Source organism: Manacus candei, unplaced genomic scaffold, assembly GCF_025592945.1.
Source record: "Manacus candei isolate 608988 ecotype Guabito, Panama unplaced genomic scaffold, ASM2559294v1 h1tg000071l, whole genome shotgun sequence".
Taxonomy (NCBI): domain Eukaryota; kingdom Metazoa; phylum Chordata; class Aves; order Passeriformes; family Pipridae; genus Manacus; species Manacus candei.
This window is the reverse complement of record NW_026138119.1, coordinates 2,149,974-2,167,718: the sequence shown is the minus strand read 5'-3', so window position 1 is coordinate 2,167,718 and position 17,745 is coordinate 2,149,974. Positions and strand designations below refer to the sequence as shown.

Sequence of the window (17,745 nt, the reverse complement as noted above, 5' to 3'; positions counted from 1 at the left end):
CCAGAGTGGAGGCTGAGCACAAAACCCAGCACTAGAAGGATCTCTCAGCCCTCAGAGGTCCCCCAGCAAATGACACACAGCAGTGAGGTTTATCTAGATACAGGTACTTTATTTACAAATATTTAGATTAATAGCATTGTTACATCAAATGAGGAGTACAGCAGTCCAACCAGATCCTTTCTGTGACAGAAACAATCAGACCTACTGAACTGACTCCGGGAGTACAGGTATTGCACCTCAACAAGCTGTAGTCATTACAACACTGACTTCACACCAGCAGCAGGTCGTGGTCCCTGGGCAAGCCCTGGTGCAGCCTCGGGGGAAGCAGGATGCAGGAGCTGGAGATCTCGGACATACCCATCTACTGAGGGCCAGGAGGTAAAAAAGGACTAACCAGACAAAACAGAGGGACAGCGCACAAGTTACCCAAACCCACTGTCTGCACATTCCAGTTTTGGCTTTTATTTAACAAGGACTGTACAATACTCTGGTACCACTGGTTACTTACAAGTCTGAACATTGTGGAGTTTTAGTGTCTAGAGCGGGATTTTAAGGCTACTTTGTATTTGAAACGCTGCAGTGAGCCTGAGGTGGGACATTAAGCACTTACCCTTCCATTTTTAAACCATGTGATGTTTTCCAAGCAAAGCTGCACTTGGAGCCACAGTAAAACCCCCCCTTAGTGCAGCAACACCCCCCCGTGCAGGGTCACCACGTGACACCCCTCACACACAGGAAGGATGTGCTCCAAGGCTGGATGCAAAACCCTTAAAAAAACCCCTCACACAGGACTGGTTAAAAATACAACAGCAGTTAAAATCCCTGGAGAGCACATGTTGTTCCAAGTGTCCAGTTCAGCCTCTGCCCATTCCCAAAGGTACAGGTACAAAAGCAGGGGGTGTGCGAGAGCCCCGGCCACGGATGGAGCCCGAGAAGGGCAACGAGAAGCAGAGGGGAGAGAACCCCCAGTGCAGAGATGAGACAGATCCCACTAGTGTTAATGGCTGTGTCCCCAGCACCACATCCCTGGGGACACTGGGAATGCTGCCTGGGAGCTGCAGCCAGGGCCGGGCTGTGCTGCCAGGGCAGGTGGGCACAGAGAGCTCAGACTGTACAAACGGGGTTTCTTACACACTGTTCTAATGCCAGGCATCGGATTCTTCAATAAAATCATATACACAGGATGTATTTAACTGTTAGCTCAGTTCCTTCAAATTTTATACATATTTACGTTCTGTTAACAAATGGAAAGGAGAGAAGTGGCAAAAAAAAGGACATAAAGCTATTGAGCACAAGAATGAACAGGTCACTTCCCGGCGCCACCCCGACCCCCAACACATCCCACAGGGAATTCTTCCAACAAAGCACATCGTTACAGAGCCCCTCGCTACCATCGGAAGTCATTTCACAGCAGAAACTCATCCTTTACTATGGACAGCTCCAACAGTTAGAGGTGGGGGAGAAAGGCCAAAGAACCATAAAATTAAACCATACAAGACAAAAGCCCTGCGAAAGTGTAAAATCAGGAGTCCAGCATCAGTGCTCAGTTTAAATTATGTATCGGTGACACTATCACAAGGACAATCAAGGAAAAAAAAAACTTCTAGATTTACCATGCAGGAGAGGTTTTATTACTCTACTTGCCTTTGATAACCTGATTACATCTAAAGTTGTTTAGCAGTTTAGTACTGTGTTAAACTTGTCTCAGAGTTTTAATTAAACCCAGTAAGATGTACAGAAGACGGGGCAGCGGCCAAAAGCAGCGCTCCCGAGAGCAGAGGTGTGGGGTCAGAGGAGCCCTGGAGGGTCAGAGGAGCCCTGGAGGGTCAGAGGAGCCCTGGAGGGTCACTAGCAGCCACAGCCTTCCCTCTGGGGCTGGGGTTCGCTCGTTAGCCGCCCGCCCTGCGGGGCCGATGGTTTGTGCTGTACGCCCGACTCGGCCGCGTTCAGGTCCAGGCTCCCGTCTTGGATGTTCTGGTAGATCTTCTTGGCAGCCTCCAGGAACGCGTCCTCCACGTTCTCCCCGCTGCAAGAGAGCGGCAGAGTTATGGGGCTGCCCCTGAGCACGGCAGGGACACCGTGCTGGGATCCCACTGCTGCTCCCCCAGGCCCAGCTCCAACCCCGTCCATGGGACAGACCCGGCAGCAGGTCCCTCCTGGCCACTGCACCCAGCAGGGGCAGCAGGAATGAGAGAATGAACCACTGAGCAGCAAAAATAAACCAAGGCGTCGAGCCACGGGCACAGGACAGCTCTGACAGAGGCCCAAAGACAAGGGAGCCACCCCGGAGCAGAAGTTCCCCTCTGCCAGGTGCCAGTGGGAGCCCCAGTTCCTGGTGTCCCTGAGACTTGCTCCCCCAGGGACACAGCCAGCCCCAGGCACAGCAACTGCTCAGGGACTGAAGGGACCAGAACAAACTCTACAGCCTGAAAAACCTGAGGGAAGGAATGTCTGGCTGGGAAACACTGACCCACGGGTACACATTCCACACTCAGACAAGGCCTTATACCCCAGTTGGTCCATTTGGATTCAACCAGTGTTCTCCTGAAATGTAGCCAGAGCTCTAATTCCCCAGTTACCTTCAAGTCAAAGCTGCTGAACACACCTCACCCTCCAAGGGAGCTCAGAAACGTTTGTCTGCTCTCTTATGCACTTGCACCCCCTCCCATACCCAGCTCCATGGCTGTTCTTGGTCAGGACCAACATATTCCTCTTAAACAGATGGATCTGCACCATTACTGCAGGTAAAAGCCACTTACGTTTTTGCACTTGCTTCGAGGAACAATAAACCTGTTCAGAAACAGAGGTTTAACAGTCAATGCACAACACACCAAACAGCCCAAGTCAGACACATTCAGACACACATGACCTTCAGTTACATGCAAGACACTATTTTAGTACTAAACATTATTGACACAAACTGATTTCTAGAACTAAGACAGCGAGCCCCAGGCCAGACTGCCCTGGGCACAGGAGTTTGTACATACAATTCCATGACTTTGGAAGAGTAAGCTCGCAGCTGTCAGTGCTCAGGAGTCACTTTAACAGCACTATCTCGTAGGAAATGTACCAGCCCAAGAGAAAAAAAACACACCATTTTCTTCAGCAAATTGTTTGGCTTCTTCATATGTAACATCCCTCTGTGCTTCCAGGTCTGCTTTGTTTCCTATGAGGATTATCACCTGGTTTGGGAGAGACAGAGTTAGTCTGGGAAAAAGCTCGTGAGCCTTTTCACTGCCGTCCTCATTAGTGATAAGACTGAAAAACCAGAAGAAAATATGCAGAGCAGATTATCTGCAGAGGCCATGCTCCTCCAGGAGAGCTCTGCTCTGGCATTCCCCACTCTGGGAAGGTAGGAACAGCATCTCCAGCCTTCCAAAGCTTTAGGCTGTTCTCAGGAGACCAGGTCCTAAAAAGCAGTGGTGCTACTCTTTGTTCATGAGCTGGACCCTGAGCCACTTCTTGTGTTTGTTTAATCATCTGCTAATCCAGACAGAATCTTTAGAGGTTTCTTTTGTCACAGCAGAGTCTTCTCATCAGTTTGGTGCTAAAGTATTTTAGAGGTATTCAGGGAAAGGCTGAAGGACAAGAGTTGTGTGGTATGGTCAGAGAGACACAGAAGAAGAACCTTCAACCTTCCTCCCCATCCCTCTGGAAGCCCTGGTCAGCTTTTCCTGAAGATCCAATTCACATTCCAACCTCAGACAAGAGAGCATTCACCTCGTTACTACCACAGAGCAAGAAGAGGAACAGAAGTTAGAGCTGGTCCAACTTCACCACAGTTTATCTCCAACTGCTTCAAGCAGCCCCTGAAAGGTGAGTGGCACAGCAAGACTTTTAGAAGGAGCCCCTTTTGCTGCAGCTGCAGTCAGGGAAGCAAGGGAAGCACGAGGAGTGGAGAGAACACAGGCAGCTCCTGCAGAGCCACTGCAGGTGCCTGGGGTTGAGCCTCCCCCCTCTGGCTCAGGGAGCAGCAAATGCTGCTTTCCAGCTAAATAAAGTCCAACTTACAGTATTTGGATTGGTGAGGTTCCTTGCATCTGTCAGCCAGCTGCTTAAGTGATTATATGTACTTCTTCTGCAAAGAACCAAGCGAGTACAGTTTTAGCCTGGGTGTTTTATAAAATATTCAAGTGCCTATAGCACAGTCAGCATCCACCAAGCAAACATCCACCATCCCTGCTCTTCTCCCACCTCCAGACACACAAAGCAGCAGTTTGGGCTCACACCACAATTTCAAATCAACTTTAACCCCCTGGAGCAGCTCTTACAACATGTGTGGAAAGCCAGAGCAATTCCCAGTTCTGCACACAGACAACCTTGGGCTTTCCTGTCAATCATTCTCACAGAACACTGAGCAGCAGAAGAGCACTTTGGTAACAAACTGCAGATGATGTTTTACTCAAGACTTACACAAACAGGAAATGCACCTCCACGTGCAGGAAGAAACAAGAGGTGCTTGACAAGCATGGAGAACAGCCCCAGAGGGAGAGGTGTGAAACAGAGGTACTTCATGGTGCATCTGCTGAATTACTGCTTCAGCAGCACCTTCAGCTCTCCCCTCTCCTGGGCAGTGCCAGCCTGGGAAGGCCCAGGGCAGCAGGGCTGTGCTCCCTCCACACACCATCCCAGCACTGCGGCAGTGCCCAGGGCTGTGCCCATGCTGGGAACACTCTGCCAGGTGAGAGCAGTGCCCAGGGCCTCCCAGGAGACACAAATCCACGTGCTGAGGAGCAGCTTCTAAGGACAAAGCCAGTTCTTTAAAAAAGCTCCAAGCCAGGCACCCACAGCCTGAAATGGCGAGATCCTCAGGCCTGTCAGCAGCGACATCTCCCAAGGAAAGCAGCCCCACAACTCCTTAGGTATTTATTCAAATTGTGGAACTGTCACACAACAGGACACTGCTCATCCAGACACGAGCCAAGGGCACAGACAAGACAGGACACACGAGGCTGTGACAAGCACAGCCAGAGCTCCTGCCCTTACCTGGTGATGTCGTAGACCATGAGAGCTCCTGCTGCTCCTCTGTAGTAGCTTCGTGTGACAGCCCTGAATCTCTCTTGTCCTGCTGTATCCCAAATCTGTAGTTTAATTTTTTGGCCACTAACTTCAATTATTCTTGTGCCAAATTCAACACCAATTGTGTGGGGACAGTCTGCCATAACTGCCATGAGAAATAAGAGCAAAGATCAGATCTCTCCAGGACAAGGTTTCCTTGCTGCAAAGATGTGACTACCACCAGTTTGCAGTTATCTTTACTAGATTTGCAGTCTCTAAGAAAGCATTTTACAGTTCCCAAAATGTATCACTTAAACAGAAATAAAATGCTGTATTTCCTGAGCTGCAGTTAGTTTTAAAAACAGTTATAAAATTCCTTGCCTTCTCTGCTGCTGTTTGGCCATACATATCAGAAGGTATCAAGTCAGCTGATTGCCAGTCTATCCTTGCAGAAACTATTTCAGTGCAGTGGGAAAAGATAACTTTTAGGGAATTACCAAGAAAGATACAGTTTAAAAGTCTGTAACATCTTCAAAAACAACTATATGGGTTGTTTCAGACAGGGCAACCACACGACTGTGCACAGGAAATGCCACTTTCACAAGGAGCTCTAAACACAACAAATCAAACCCCAGAAGGCATCTTTCTACTTCTGATAAGCTCAGGTTAATAAGCTCATCTTTAGGAAAGATCAAGAAAATACAGGAAGGGTGAGGAGCTCCTCAAGCTCCCTGCAGTTAGTGACAGTCACAGCAGAGGGGTTTGGTGCTGACAGACCAAGAACAAGACACATCCTCACTGAGAATCTGATCACAGGTAAAGTAGCATTGAAATAATTGGTTGATACTGCATTTTATTCAAAAATAACAGTCAGAAAATCCTATTTCTACTAAAAAACAAGTATTTTAAACTGCAGCTCCTACCCACTTGCTACCACACCTTGAGTAGCACATGGTGAGCTCAGACTGACTTTGTGCTGATAAATACCTGCAGAATTACTCAGGGAGTGAGGTAACAACTGCTGCAAACCACAAGGCAACACACTTTAGGAGCTAATTCTTAATTAAGGATGATACCATATATAAAAGAATGTTTGAGACAGACTGCAGTAAGCCTGAAACACCATCACCCAGGGCAGGCCAAGTGTCCTGACTCACAGAGCTGCAGGCAATGGCAGTGTTGCTCAAGGCTGCAAACAAGAAAAATTAATCCTTTTTTCTTTTTGAACTCCTGAACAGCCCTAAAAACTCCAGGTGCTTGTGAGCAACCTACACCACTACTGAAACCATAACATTTCAGACAGGAGATTTCGCTTTGTTCCGTGTCAAAATTCCCCAGAAAAGCTGTAAAAACAGATCTTGTTCTTCCCACTGCTCACAGGCAGGACTTTTACCATTGCTACATCAACATTTTGTCTCTACATCTGCAGAAGTCAAAGCAAAAAACCTGACCCAGTACAGTCCAGACAGATTCACACCCCAAATGGAGCTCATGCACGATGGAAGCAAACAGGCAGGAAAGAGGGGTGGAGACACAGGAGAAATGCTGGGAACTGAAATACTCACACTTCTTTTCTGTGAATTGATGAAGCAAACAGGACTTTCCTACACCCATGTCCCCTGTTACAGAAAGAAGAGTTAAATCATTGTTGGAACAAGCACGTTTTCTTCATCCCACACAACAAATGGTGCAGACAGGCAGCCACTCCTTTCCCAGGAGCTACAGCCCTTAAATTTGTCACTTCTGCCCCAGAGCCTTGGGTACAGGTACAGGGCTGCAAGCAACTCCAAAACTAACTGAATTTGTATTCCTGACTTTACAACTGTATTTCACAAGGTTATAAAAATACTGACAAGAAATCACTTCCACTGATCCACTTGCACAATGCCAGGAGTGAGGCACAGCAAGATGTTTTAACAAGTAATTTTTCCAGAGGCTGAGGCTTCACAGCAGCCTCACAAACCTGTACAGTAACACTGCAGATCACTTACACCTACACAGGGTCATTAGCAATTAAACAATTAACAGCAAGACCAGTTCTTCCAGGATAGTAATGAATGTAATCAAGTCCCTGACTCCAAACAGCCAGGGAAGCTGCAGCTAAAGCAACATTTGAACACAAAAATTGTGTTCTCTGCATGAGGTTTATAAGCCTCATGCAATGGTTTCCAATCAGCATTTGTGCCTTCAACAGAAATTCTGAAACCTTTGAGATTAATGATGCAAAGTGCTCGAGCAAACCTGAACCAACACAACATCCCAGTTGTGCTGACTCCCAGCCACTTCTTCCCCATTTTCCCATCCAAACCAGTTTTTAAGAGGAACTGGTTCCCTCAGCAACTGAGGGAACTCAGCACAGGCACTGGGCCTTGCCTCCCCCCACAGCTCCAGTTCTGGGGCACACAGAGGCATTTTTGCCTTTATGTTGTCACTGCTGCTGAAGCTTCAGAGCAGTGTGGTGACCTGGGGGGACTGAGGTGGGACAGGCACCCCCTGAAAGCAGCAGGGGCACAGCCCCAGGTTCCTCCCCCACCCACACCCCCACACAACCAGGGCTGTGCCCAGTGGTACTCACCAATAATGATGTACTTAAAGATGTAGGAATAGTTGTAAGGTGCAGTTGCCATTGTGGCACTAAAACAGAAAAACAGAACACGTCAGAACTGGGACCTGGTCACCAAACTCAACCCCGTTCATCCAGTTTAGTTCATATCAGCAGCTCCCCCCAGCTACCCTTTCATTCCCAGTTCAAATCTGTGCAGCTCCCCAGAGTCACTGACTTTGTGCCACAGACACCCAGCAAAGCTCCCACATTGTTTGCTCTGAACTCTAAGCAGAAAAATGCTCTGATACTTATTCAATTTTATCCAGAAAGGCTTAAAGCTGTTGGAAAGCTCAGTCCCTCCCTGCTCTCACAGCCCTTGGCAGAGCAGTGCTCACCCCCCAAACAGCTGATGTATGAACTCAAAATAAAATCTGACTCCAACATGAAAATCTGAAGAGGTTTTACAAAACCAGCAAGTTGGAACTATTACATCACACCTTGGAGACTTGCAACAGCAACAAAGGAAACAGTGCAGCTTGCAGCAAACAGCTGAGGATTACTGAGAAGGCTGGAGTAGCCCTGGGTTGCTCTTGGCCACGCTGGAAAGCGGTGCAGCCACAAATCAGATGGTCAGGAAGTTGGTCTCCAGGGCTGTGGCTTTGTCAGCAGGGCTGTGCTACAGCAGCAGTTGCTCTTTTTAAGAGGCAGCAAGATTAGGTTGGGGTAAGTCATTCTAATATTCCACAGTTTTCCTATGCTTTCCTAAGTGTACAGGGAATTAGAACTTCAGCTGTGTAAATCTGCAAGGAGTAAAGGCTGATTTACCAAATACTACATCAGTCACCAAGATCCTACATCTGTACTGGCAGGTAACATAAGGGATGAGAAATGCCTGTTTTTGCCACAGGCTTAAAGTTAAACTGCACTGTGACCAGCTAAGCAAGTGGAAGGTTTCTGCCAGGAATTCCCCACTTCCCTCCCTGCTCCTGCAGGCAGGCAGCCAGCCATCAGGAACACAGGGCTCTCTTTGCAGGAACACTGAGCCTAGAGAGATTTTCATTCAGTCATGTGTCATTCACATGGCAAACGAAACCAGGACTGGAAGGAAATAAAAACATGGGAAAGCTGACGGGCCTGGGACCCTCTGAAAAGCAAAGTACTGTTTCTTGAACCACAATTAATCCCTCCCAGTGAACTGCAGTCATAGGGAAGGGGAACACTCCCAGCACACACCAACAGCCTCCACAGTGCAGAGATTGGAGGCAAACATGCTTATCTCCACAACTGCAGCAGCAGTTAAGAAGGGTTTACTGAGTGCCAGGCTCTGCTCTGCACCTCCTTTCCTCCTGCCTGGCTCAGGACAGGGGAACACTCAAGGCCTTCCATCCCAGCAGTGTGCAAAGCACCCCCATAAATCCTACACACGCTGTTCTAGCAAACCAAGTGTGTTCCAAGATAGTAAACTATAGACAGTTTTGGACAGTAATTCACCAAGCAGGGCAGCAGCTTCTCTGCCTTATTTCCTGCAACACTCCAAAGTTACATTTTCTTCCAATACATGCACTGACTATTTTCAATACCAGCAAACAAAGACAAGTAACAGCCCCATATGGAATTCCAAATTAACTTGTCACTGTGGAAACATCCAGTACTTCAGGTTTCCTGAACATCCTCACATATGATGGTTTCTTTTCTTCTCCAGCACATCCCAGTGCAGGAACATTCAAACTGGGCACCTTCTGACCCAGTGCATGTGTTCTGACAGGACACTTCCCCTGCACCTGAGACCTGATTCCCAGGACAGGAGTGTCTTGTAACTTATGCTGATAAAAACCCCAACCAAACCAAGCAGCACCAAGACAGGGAACCAACCCCTGGAAAATCTGCCCTGGAGAAGCCTGGGTGGCCTCTCTTCCTTCACAACACCAGGAATGCCAAGGGGATGCATCCTGCTATCCCAGCCTGTAAGCAGCACCACTGGAAGGTGAGCAGGACCCTCCTTTAAAGGATGGACAAGCTGGGAACTCTGTGCAGGTCGGATCACACACTGAACTGAAGTGAGCCTTTATCTCTGTTTATTTACCAGACTGGGTTTGCTTGCTCAGATATGTCCACCTTCATTATATCCTTTAAGTAAACAAGTCTAACTGTGCTATTTCAATACAAGAGAAACTGCCCCAGCTTTCCAACATGTGCATCAAAACCACTTCAAAGGGACAGAAAACCAAATTCTGTGCTTGGCAACAAGTTCTGTTAAGAAATGGGTGGGAAAGGAGGACTGAATTCAAGCCACATCTCATTGCTAGAGCTCCACCCTCATGGTTACAGTGACAGCAGGCTCTACCAGAGGTGGAGGTACCACACACCCTTTGTACCCAGCACACAGCCCCATGGCTCCAAAAAACATTATGAACAGCAACATCATAAAGGAATTCACTCATAGGAGGAGTCTGGACCTTCTCTCAAGACCCAGAGTTGCTGCAGAAGTCACTGTGTTTGGCACACATCTGCACTGAAAGCTGCAGAAATAGGGATTCTAAGGTTAATCAGAATTTCTGGAGTTAAACTGAAAAATAAAGTAACACTTGGGTATTGGGATTACATTTATTCCAAGGGTCACATTACAAAAAAAATTCTGAAATACTCCAAATCATTACTAAAGGTCAGGAATCTTTTCTGGGGAGATGACTTCTTTTAGAAAAAATGAAATAAACCCCAAAGCAATACTAAAACAGCCAAATAACAAACTTCTAAACACTCAAATTCCAGTAAGGATTAGCAGGAATTCAAACTGTACTCAGACCTTGGAATAAAAGTGATATTCCAGAAGGACTCTGTGCTGAAGGGGAAAAATAAATACAACAAACTGAACAGAGAAGCTCTGGGGAGAATTGAGCCTTGGAGAACTGACACCTCAGCATTTACTGCAGCTGAAGGAGGAAGTCCAGACAAGGACAGGGCACACCAGGAGTCAGTAAACACTGAAATATCAGCTACATGTCAGCAAGGGGCTCATAGCTGTTAAAATCAGCACCCATCTGTAGAAACTGGAGCTCCACCTCCATTTCCCAGCCCTCTCCCTGTTCCAGACACGTGAATCTTAATAATCTCAATATGAGGGGTTGGGGCTTTCCTCTGGCAGGGCAAGAACTGCCCATAAATATCCACAGCTCAGCCCCAGCACTGCTGACATCAAAGTTACCCAGCCATGAATTTCCTGTTACCAGAAAGCAGAAGTTCAGTCTGGGAGCTTGGCCTACCTGCCATCCCTGTTCCAGGAATGGCTGCCAGCTCAGGACAAGCTCTGGCTCCCCTCTCAGAGGCAGCACTTCCCAGGAGTTCAGAGCATTAGTCCAGGATGGCCACCAGCCAGAGGCTCATGGCTCACTGTGCACAGATTTCTGTCATTTCAAAGCCTGCACAATTAATTTCCATATTCCAGTTAAGCCTGAGAATCTCACAGTGAGCAGTGGCACCATCATCCATTTCCAGACATCAGCTTCTCCCTTAGAGGCATTTTTTAATAGAAAGTTAAAGATGCCCTTAATGAGATGCCAGTACATCTCCATTTCCTCCTCTAATCAACAAGCACTCCACAGGTATTTAGAGATCTCACTCAAGCCTTATTCCAAGTATCTGATCCCCCCAGATAAGGCAGTTCCAGGCACACTGCCCTGATTCTGTATCACAGCACCACAACTGTAAATATCAGTCACACCAGCCTTTGTGGGACCTGGGTAGTTCCTTCCAGCTCAGCTCCAGGACATCCAGTTTGAACTCCAGCCTGGATATCATTTGCATAGAGAAATGTCATATTTTTCTGCTCAGCAAGCAGCAGGTGTGTTATGAGAAGAGAGCAGAACCTGCAATGCACAGGTTTTATCACACACTGTCTGTGGGTAATGCCATCAGCTGATGGATGGTCAATCCACAGGGATCACACCTGTGGAAACAACATCCCCTTCCAACTCAGGACTGTCCTTTGTTACAGGTTTTCCACAAAACCACACCAGTGCAGCCAGGGAACCACTGGGTAGTTACTCTGAAGCCAGAGGGATTTTGTATTCCATCAGCCACCCAGGTGTTCTTCCCATCATTCTTCAAGGATGTGCAACAGGAAAGGATCTCCCAGTTGAAGCTGCAGATTTCCTTGGATGTTACTTAGCAGAGAACACTGAGATGGATGAGGGGAGGGGTTGTGGAGAGGTAGAATTATATCAATTCCAAACTGCACTTTTCCCCTGAGGAAGACTTTTGCCAAGCACACAAAACGTGGTCCAAGTGGTACCTTCCTTCAGGAATAGTCAGTCACTGCCTCAGTTGTGGCCTTCTGTAAAATCCCAGCAGGCTGGGAGGTGATAACAGTTCTGTTATCAATTCATTCCCACAGGTCTCTTGTCCACAGCAAGCCAGGAGGTCTGTTCCAATGAAATTCCACTGTGGTTCTCTGACTTCCACACGCCAAGGACACTCAGGGCTGACCCACACCAACATCTGGGCCCTCTCGAAGGTGATGCCCCACAGCTGCTCTGCTCTGCTGCTTTACTTCTGCAAGCCTGGCTTTACAAAGCCCTGCTGAGCCTGATCCCTGAGGACTCTCTGAGCCTGCTGCAGCCTCCACACCTTCTGACAACATCACTTGTTGCTTGCCAGCTCCTTCCTCACCCCTCAGCTCTTCCAGAGTCATTCTCTCCACTTTCCCCTCTTGGATTTCATCAAGGCATCCCATGAGCACAAGGCAGTGAATCTGGCTGAGCTGATCTGTGAGCAGAGAGCAGCCCAGCAGGTCTCTGTGATCTGCTGTCCAAGATCCCTCTACATTTCCTTATTATCCCCATGTCCAGTTCCTCTTTCTCTGGATGCTCCCGTGCCCTGCCTGCTCTGGGGCTCAGCCTCCCCAGCTCCAGCCCTGCAGGGCCCTTTCCAAGCTATTCTTGGAAAAATGTATTTAATGTATTCATGTAAAACACCTTAACCCAGCCTGGGGCCCAGGAAGGATTTCTAAGGCTTCACAGTCCTTCACTTCTCCTTCTACACGAGAATTTTGGCTTTACTTTAAGCCATACATCACACTACCTTCACTCTCTGATCTCCCCACCAGCTCTCCAGTGCTTCCCACACTGTGCAGCTTTATCCTTCTCAGGGTTTCACATCCTGCTCCATCAAGTTACTCCATTTTGCTTCCTAAACTTCCTGCTTTTCTGTGTGCACATCTCATTTCTCCCTGACCACACCCAGATTGTGGCACACCTGCCCTCACCAGCACTTTCTCCCATGTCCATCCTCTCAGCCATCCCTTATCCACTGGGATATCCCCACTGATCTCATTTTCCTCTTCCTACACAACAGTCAGTTCACAGCAGGAGAACCAAGGTCCAGAGGTATCAGGGAAGTTTGGGACAGTTTATACAGACACCAGCAGAGTTTTGTTGTCATCCCAACAACCCTCTGGAGTCATCATCATCTTGGAAAACACAAGTCACAGACATTTCAGAATAAAATGAACTAAGATCTACCTCGTGCTTCAAGAAGACACAGCAAAATGAGAACCAACCACAAGCAGGTTCCATTTAGATGCACAAGAGTGAGCAAGCCATTTTAAAATAGTATTTACATTTTAAATCCCAGTACCTCCAGTAGAACAGGTTTGTTTCCAAACTGCTGTCCTTCACAGTAACTCCTCTTTTTTTTTTTTGTTATTCATAAAATGAAAAGTAGGAACTTCTTCCTTCCACTCAGATTTACGATTTTGCAAATCCTAAGAGCCCCTGAATCCAAACCACGACAGGAATCAATCCCAAGGCCAAAGCATTCCACAGGATAACATCTGGCTATTGAAAAAGTTGTGTGATTTGGGGTTTGAAGTGGTTTAGGACACAGTGAACCTGAGTGAATCTTGTTCACAAAGGGGTTCTGTAAACTTTGAATATGTCAAACACAGAGCCTGTTTCAGAGCCATAGAAAGCAAGGGCCATACCAAACAACCTCCAGAGCCAGACCCCAGTGCAGACACCTCCCTTTGCCTGGCCTTAGTGCAAGGACAATTCAGTAAAACTTCAAGACAAAGCTCCCCACAGTTACAGAAACTCCATGTGGGAACACACAACCAGGTGAAAGAGCAGAATTTTTCTCTTCTATTTAGCCCCAACAAGCTTTGACAAAAGAAAACAGAGTACGAATCTAGTGCACTTTCATTGCTTTCTCGAATGGGAAGTGGCTTTTCCCTCAGCCCTCAAAGTCATTTTTTTGTCAAAGTTCATGACAGCGCAGGTCAACACAACAATCAAAAGTCCAGATAACGCTGCACGTCGACCACACAGAGTATAATATACACCTACACGCCCTGCGGGCGACTGCAACAGCTAGTAAGGGACGCATATATATAAATACACATAAATATATGGTGTGTGCAGGCGGATTTGGGGGCGGCGTTACCGGGGGGGCGGCGGTGCCACACGGACGGAGAGGCCTAGTCCTGCCCGGCCGCCCCTTCCCCTCCTGAGGCCCCGGGGCCGCTCGGCTCCTTGCAGGCGCACCGTTCCTCGACTCAGGGCGGCCCCGGGAAGTTTTCACCTCCCTGCGGGACCCGCCCGGCCCAGCGGAACCCAGCGGAGCCCATCGCGGGGCCTGGCGCCTCAGGCCCGGCTGGGCGGCCGCCCGCCCCTCCCCGGGTGCGCCCTACCTGTGCTCGGGGCTCGGGGAGCTGTGCAGCGCGGTGCCCGTTCCCCGCGGCGGGGCGGTGTGTGTGTGTCTCCGTGTGTACGTGTGTGTGTGTCTCCGGTCGGGGGCCTCGCTCCGCGCTGGCTCCGCTTCCCCTCAGACGCGGCTCCGCTGCGCCCCCATCACCCCGCAGCCAAGATGGCGGCGCCGCTCGCACGGGGTTTCCCCTCCCACCCTCGACGGGCACAAAGAGTGGGCGCGAGGGCGCCGCGCCGCGGCCAATCAGAGCGGCCGTTGCCCCTCGCGGGGCGGGGCCGGAGGCGGGGCCCGAGGGGGGGCGTGAAGGGCGGGGCCACGCGTGAGGCGCGCGCGCGCGCCTCACGCGTGGCCCCGCCCTTCACGCCCCCCCCCCTCGGGCCCCGCCCCATCCTCGCCCCGCCTCCTGCGCTCGCGCGCCCTCAGGCGGCGGCACCGCCTCAGGGCGGGAACGGGGAGAGCCCGCCGGGAAAAATCCCGGATTTTCACCCGCTTTTCCCCTCACGGAAAAAGCGAGGAAGCGATGAGTGATTCTCCTGGAAGGCCCCCAGCAAAGCCCCGCCAGGAAATGGTGCGAGGAAGAAGAGCCCGGCGCGATGCAGGTACGGGGTTCCACCACAGTGAGGGGCTGCAGAGCTCGGCGTCCGTCCCTTGTAACATTATTTTTAATATATTTTTAATATTTTATTTTTATATGTTTGTTTATATTTTATTAATTATATTTCTTTACACATTTAATGCATTTATATATTTTATTAATTATATTATTTATATAGTTAATGTAATTATATATTTATTTATATTTTTATAAATATTTTTATATAAATATTATTTATATTTATCTATACATTTAATAAATTTATATATTTTATATTAAATTAATTATATTGTTTATATATTTAATATAATTTATTTTATTTATGTTTTATTCATTGTATTTATTTATATATTTAATAGATTTTTATTTATATGTTATTAATCGTATTTCTTTATATATTTTATTTATATTTTATTAATAGTATTTATTTGGATATTTATTAGATTGTATATAATTTATATATTTAATATATTTATAGATTTATTTATATGTTATTAATTGTATTTCTTTATATATTTTATTTATATTTTATTAATAGTATTTATTTGGATATTTATTAGATTGTGTATAATTTATATTTTATTAATTATATTTATATATATTATATATTATTATATTTATATATATTATTTTATATATTAATATATGTTTTATATATTTATATTTTATATATTTATGTTTTATATATTTTACATATAAATATATGTTTCAACATATCCTGCAAAATGCTCTAAGTTGTTCGTTTGGGCTTTGATTTTTTTTTTTTAATTTTTTTTTTAAAAACAGGCCTTTTGAACGCTTGTGGTGGGCGGTGCTAAAGTACTAAAAACACAACAACGTTGCCCAAATTTTATTAAAAATAACTCAGGAGATGAAAAACTGTACCTAGAGTAACATTATGAAGGATTCTGTGTATCCCCAGTTCAATAAACTTACCCCCATTTTCAGCTCGACGTCCAACCTTCCCTCACGTGAGCACGGGAGCACAGGTTGAGTTAATGGGGCTGAAATTCCAGATTAATGCTCAGAATTTAAGTTTTGCATTGTGTTTAACAAAAACTCTTTGAGAGGGGGTGTTTTTTGAGAGCTTTTAGGACCGCCAGACCTGTTAAAGGTGGTTGTATCTCTATTTAAATTGGAATTATCTGTGGTTGTATCTCTATTTAAATTGGAATTATCTGTGGCTGTGTGTCGAGGGGGTGATTTATGGTCCCGCAGGGAACACGATGCTTTGGCAGCTTTAGTGCCTCAAAAGCCAAGAGCTTCATTTAAAGCATGTGGGGGGATCCCACTTATTTTAGGACTGAGAGTTGGTTGGGGCTTAAGTGTGATGGAAAACAGCTGAATTCCTGCCCAAAGACGTGGACATGGAGTCCAAATAATGTGATTTCCTCTCCTGACAGACAACCAGGGGACAACAAGGGTTTTATTTCAGTTCCACACCTTATGGAAAATATCGAAATCTCTTGTGGGTCCCTGGCCAGGATTTGTATTGCAGCTTCCCCATGACACATTTCTGTGGAAGTGCATTTCCAGAACGGGCATTTTCCATCTCTGTTTCTGTGACATTACTAATTCCATTTTCTTAGTGTGGCAACATGCAGGGAATCCTCTGCTTCCCATGAATCACCCAAACCCTAATTATTACTCAACCCCCACCGAGGCCCTGGGTGGTGGATAACACTTCATGTTACCTGGGCAGAAGCCTCTTACACGGGGTGAAAATCACAGATAAAAAGCAATTAGAATTTTTTTCTCTTTTCTCTACCTACTAAAAAAAATAAATAAATAAATCTCCGAGTAATAAAAAGCAAAGACCCAAGGAGCAAAATACAAAATCTGCTCCAGATGTAGGACTCCTGTCTGCTGCTGTCAGGGTTCTGACTTCAAAACGGGTGACACTGTGCAACAGAAACCTTCTCAAGTCTTGCAAGACCTTATATGGAGTGACTTTTACTAGAAAAAAATAGGTCAAAACAGGCCAGTGAGGATGATTTCCACGAGAGGGAGTCTTTTAAGTGGAGAAGGATCTGACTGTTTTGACACAGTTACAGTCTGGTTTTACTGCCTTGGAAAAAAATCTGGTTCCTTGGTGTTGCCCCAAATACTGTTCTGTTAACACAGACACTGTAAGCTTTGCTTGACAGGTTTTAAAATTCAAAATGGCTCAGATATCCCACACAAAACCCATTGATTACTCTTCTCTCCGTGGTTCAGCCTTGGGAGAATTAGTGGGATGGGGTGAGCAAGGTGGAATTCAGGACAGGAATTGTCCCCTGGAAAGGATGATGGACTGCACAGCAGTTTTGGAATATAGTTACTGTTATTTCTTACCTGCAACAAAGACAGTTACAAGCCATTACCTAAATGTGAGCAAGACCCAGCTTTTTTAATCTAAAAATCCCAAACATTTTGTATAAAACTGCCCTCCTTTCTCAGATGAGGTAAAAGGCAACAGAGATTTGCTTTAAAGCTCCTGGGTTTGGATCATTTTGTAGGCTTTTCTCAAATAGTCCTGTAAAGTTTAAAGTTTAAAGATGTGAGTGAGACAGATCAAGTAACAGCATCTGGATTTCTTTGATTCTTTATTCTCGTGAGTGCTCAAAAAAACTGCAGCAGTTATTGAGAAAAGGCTGACTTCAGCCTGTTCACCCTGGACACGTGGACAGAACCTAAGGACAGTAATTAAAACCCACTAAATTGGTAACAATGCCCAACTGCCAGAGCTGGGACCCTGCCTGTGGTCCCACCCTGCTCTGGGGATTTGTGCAGGGTCAGCCCAGCCTGCTCTTGAAAAGCTTTCTCTACGTGTCTCCTCCTGAAGGAAGAACAGCATCCAAATTTTCTGGTCATGTGAGCTCTGCTCTTGGGTTTATTTTTGTACCACAAACCCCAGGAAAAGTAAAGA

The 17,745-nt window shown here is 46.7% G+C and overlaps 1 protein-coding gene across 1 annotated transcript; it reads right to left on the bottom strand.

The window, feature by feature from the left end:
* Positions 1–86: 86 nt before the first annotated feature.
* On the bottom strand, positions 87–14,447 carry RAB14 (RAB14, member RAS oncogene family). The gene is made up of 8 exons (XM_051807596.1): positions 14,226–14,447; positions 7,574–7,632; positions 6,564–6,617; positions 4,987–5,164; positions 4,012–4,078; positions 3,095–3,182; positions 2,760–2,790; positions 87–2,026 (listed from the first exon to the last, which is right to left on the bottom strand). The coding sequence occupies exons 2-8, from the start codon at positions 7,623–7,625 to the stop codon at positions 1,849–1,851; spliced, it is 648 nt and encodes a 215-aa protein (XP_051663556.1). The 5' UTR covers positions 7,626–7,632; positions 14,226–14,447; the 3' UTR covers positions 87–1,848.
* Between the last annotated feature and the right edge of the window lie 3,298 nt (positions 14,448–17,745).

Coding starts and splice junctions, on each gene's coding strand:
- RAB14 (XM_051807596.1), bottom strand. CDS start 7,625: ATGGCAACTGCACCTTACAACTATTCCTACATCTTTAAGTACATCATT. Junction 3,183..4,011: donor ACCTCACCAATCCAAATACT/GTAAGTTGGACT, acceptor CTCCCAAACCAG/GTGATAATCCTCATAGGAAA. Junction 2,791..3,094: donor ACAATTTGCTGAAGAAAATG/GTGTGTTTTTTT, acceptor GTTTCTGAACAG/GTTTATTGTTCCTCGAAGCA.